The sequence below is a fragment of the Anopheles coustani genome, chromosome 2 (genome assembly GCF_943734705.1).
Source record: "Anopheles coustani chromosome 2, idAnoCousDA_361_x.2, whole genome shotgun sequence".
NCBI lineage: Eukaryota > Metazoa > Arthropoda > Insecta > Diptera > Culicidae > Anopheles > Anopheles coustani.
The window spans coordinates 45,269,761-45,272,494 of NC_071289.1; the positions used below are offsets into that span (position 1 = coordinate 45,269,761).

The 2,734-nt window shown below is 38.5% G+C and overlaps 1 protein-coding gene across 1 annotated transcript; it reads left to right on the top strand.

Annotated features, from left to right (window-relative positions):
• Window positions 1-278: 278 nt before the first annotated feature.
• On the top strand, window positions 279-2,055 carry LOC131264448 (uncharacterized). Its single transcript, XM_058266749.1, has 2 exons — window positions 279-614; window positions 682-2,055. The coding sequence occupies exons 1-2, from the start codon at window positions 279-281 to the stop codon at window positions 2,053-2,055; spliced, it is 1,710 nt and encodes a 569-aa protein (XP_058122732.1).
• The last annotated feature ends 679 nt before the right edge of the window (window positions 2,056-2,734 follow it).

The following is a 2,734-nucleotide window of genomic DNA, read 5'->3' on the forward strand; positions in this document are numbered from 1 at the left end:
TTAACCTTAACATTATTGCATGAAGTCATGTATTCGGCATGTGGAAAAAGTGTGTTTGTATTTTATAAATTTAACTTTGTTTTGATGCAGCCCTTTAAAGAACAGATGTGCCTTCAACTCGTAATAATGGTATTTTAAAAGTCATTATGGTAGTTATTTGCCAGTAGTACTAGTTTCTGGCTGTGGGAAGCTAACATGTGCATGTTGTGGCTATGTGCGGCTTTAGCATATAAAAGAGTTTAATGATTTCTGCATGGCAGTACCAGGTAGCTTACAGAATGGAGCAGTATTTCCGCAGCTTGATAATAGTTGTAGCAATCATCACGGGGGTGTCAGAAGTTCACTCATCACTATTAACATCAGAAGTATTTTCTCTAATACGCGATGTAATTGATCGAATATTGCAAGATTCTTCTCAACCTCATGATATTCTTTGCGTGGAGTGCTCTGGAAATGTGTTTGACGATGCCATAGTTCGTTTACAGGTGGCGCGACCATATTTAGTTTTTACACATGAAAAAAACATATCTCTTGCTGTGAAGTTCCATGACAATTTCTCTGGAAAAAAACGCGAAAATTCAATGGTGATTCAAGTTTGCTTGCAAGGTTTGCAGGTAAGTGAAACAAAAATTCGTCAATTGTCACACAATACTGCATTTGCTCTTTTCTTACTTATTACAGTGCGGTTGGGGTCAGATGTTACTCTTCCAAAACCCCAATAAGTATGCAATTTTCGTTCAGCTGTTTCATGGTGTAGCACACACTCAGATAATTCAGTTGGCAAATGAGTTGGTAAACTATGGTATACTAAAGGTTTTGCAATTCGTTGCCTCCCCAGTTGATGACGGCCAAGCTAGTATCTACATATCAAGCTCCATAACACGTCAGTGGAATCATGTGGGTAACAATAGTAATGCGGTGGATATTTTATTTGGCAAGCGTTTAACCAGCTTTAAAGGGTACATGTACGAAGTAGGTTATGTTCCCATCATGGTGAACACGTACATGAAGAACAAGGAATTTCACAGCCTAGACATAGAGTTTTTTAAAATAATACTCCGCCGCCAGGGTGCACGTTTTCGATTCCATCCCGAAAACCTACTTCAACCACTGATATCAAAGTTAATTACTGGTCAAATTGATGTACTCCTTAACCCGGTGGAAATGAATGGCAATTACTTTGAGAAGGCATACTGGAACAACAATCGGCAATTTTGCGTAGTATTGCCGCGGCGTTACGAAAGAATGCACTTGCAGCTTCTTCTGACACCGTTCAAATGGCATATTTGGTTGGTGATCGTTTTGATTTTGTTAGCAGTACAGCTTAGCAATTTGCTATGTCCTCGCTATATTCCGCGCTTGTTGATTCTAAGATGTTTTTTTGGAGGTGGCAGCCCGGAACATACTCTTCCACTGGTTAGCAGGCTGACGGTTTGTGCGATATGCGTGCTTATTTTTCTGCTCAGCGAAACATACCAGGCGATACTGTTGTCACTGATGTCAGCAGATCCCTTCGAGAAAAATCCGGAAACCATTGAGGAGTTCATCGCTCTCAATCAAACTATAATTTTGTTGAAAAATGAGTTCATTCAATTCCCTAAAATCTTACAAAAATTGATTGCCTCTAGAGAGATCATTTATATAGATACGCTTTTGCACAATGCGACCGTGTTAAATTGCGATACAGCATATTATATGAATAGTAACTTGGCTTACGTACATCTAGCTTCAAAACTCGATTTGGTTGTGCTCAAACCGCCCATATATTGGAAACTACATTGGATTGCCTTCAGCTGGATGAGTCCGGCTGCGAGGGAGTTTCAACGGTACATGCATATTTTGTTCGATGTTGGCGTTTATCAGAAGGTACATCAAAGTTGGTTTCCAAAGAGGATATACAAAAAACGAGACCAAACATTCAACGATCTTATTGTCTTGACGGAGGATCTAGTGCCAGTTTGGGAGCTCCTGGGAACTGGTTTATTCATTGCATTTTTAGCGTTTCTTGCTGAGTGGATAACTTATGCTGTAACTATCTTTGCTTATAAGAAATAAACAACTTACTAATAGTACATATTACAAATAAAGTCAGGCATCTCAGAGATACGTCAAGCTTTCTGCTACCATCGTGGTAGTAGTTTTCGCAGTGAAAAATATAGAACGAAGAAAAGTTATTCTTCGTGTGAAATTCAGAGTATTCTGCATTTAATTTATTCAAAATAATATTATTTAATAAATACTTGATTGTCAACCGTATTTGCTGTTAAAAAAATAATTATGGCAATCAAACGGAAAAGCGTGTGTTAGGGTGTGTGACTGTTCAAATATCAACCGCTTGTAGCATTAATGTATACTGTTTTTAAAACACTTACTCACACGGTACATAATCTGAGAATGAATTAAGTTTTGGAACCAGACTAGATTTATTATCAGATATCACAATGCTATTGCTTTGATGAATCTAACCTAGGCTATCAACATCGTAAGTCGGCCGAAGCCGTTTTTTACGTACACTGTACCTCTAGATTCCCCAAGAAATCGTTCGTATTATTCTTAGTGGAACAAACCGACCCTCTCCATTGTTGTATCATCACTTTTCTCCTCAACACTTTTGTTGGATGAAAAATCATTTCAAATGAAAAACGATCTTTTCAAAAAAAAACTGCTGCCAAACAATAGACCAAATGCGTGGGCGGGTTCGGAGTAGGTGTGGCATGATGCCAAGCGGTTGGTT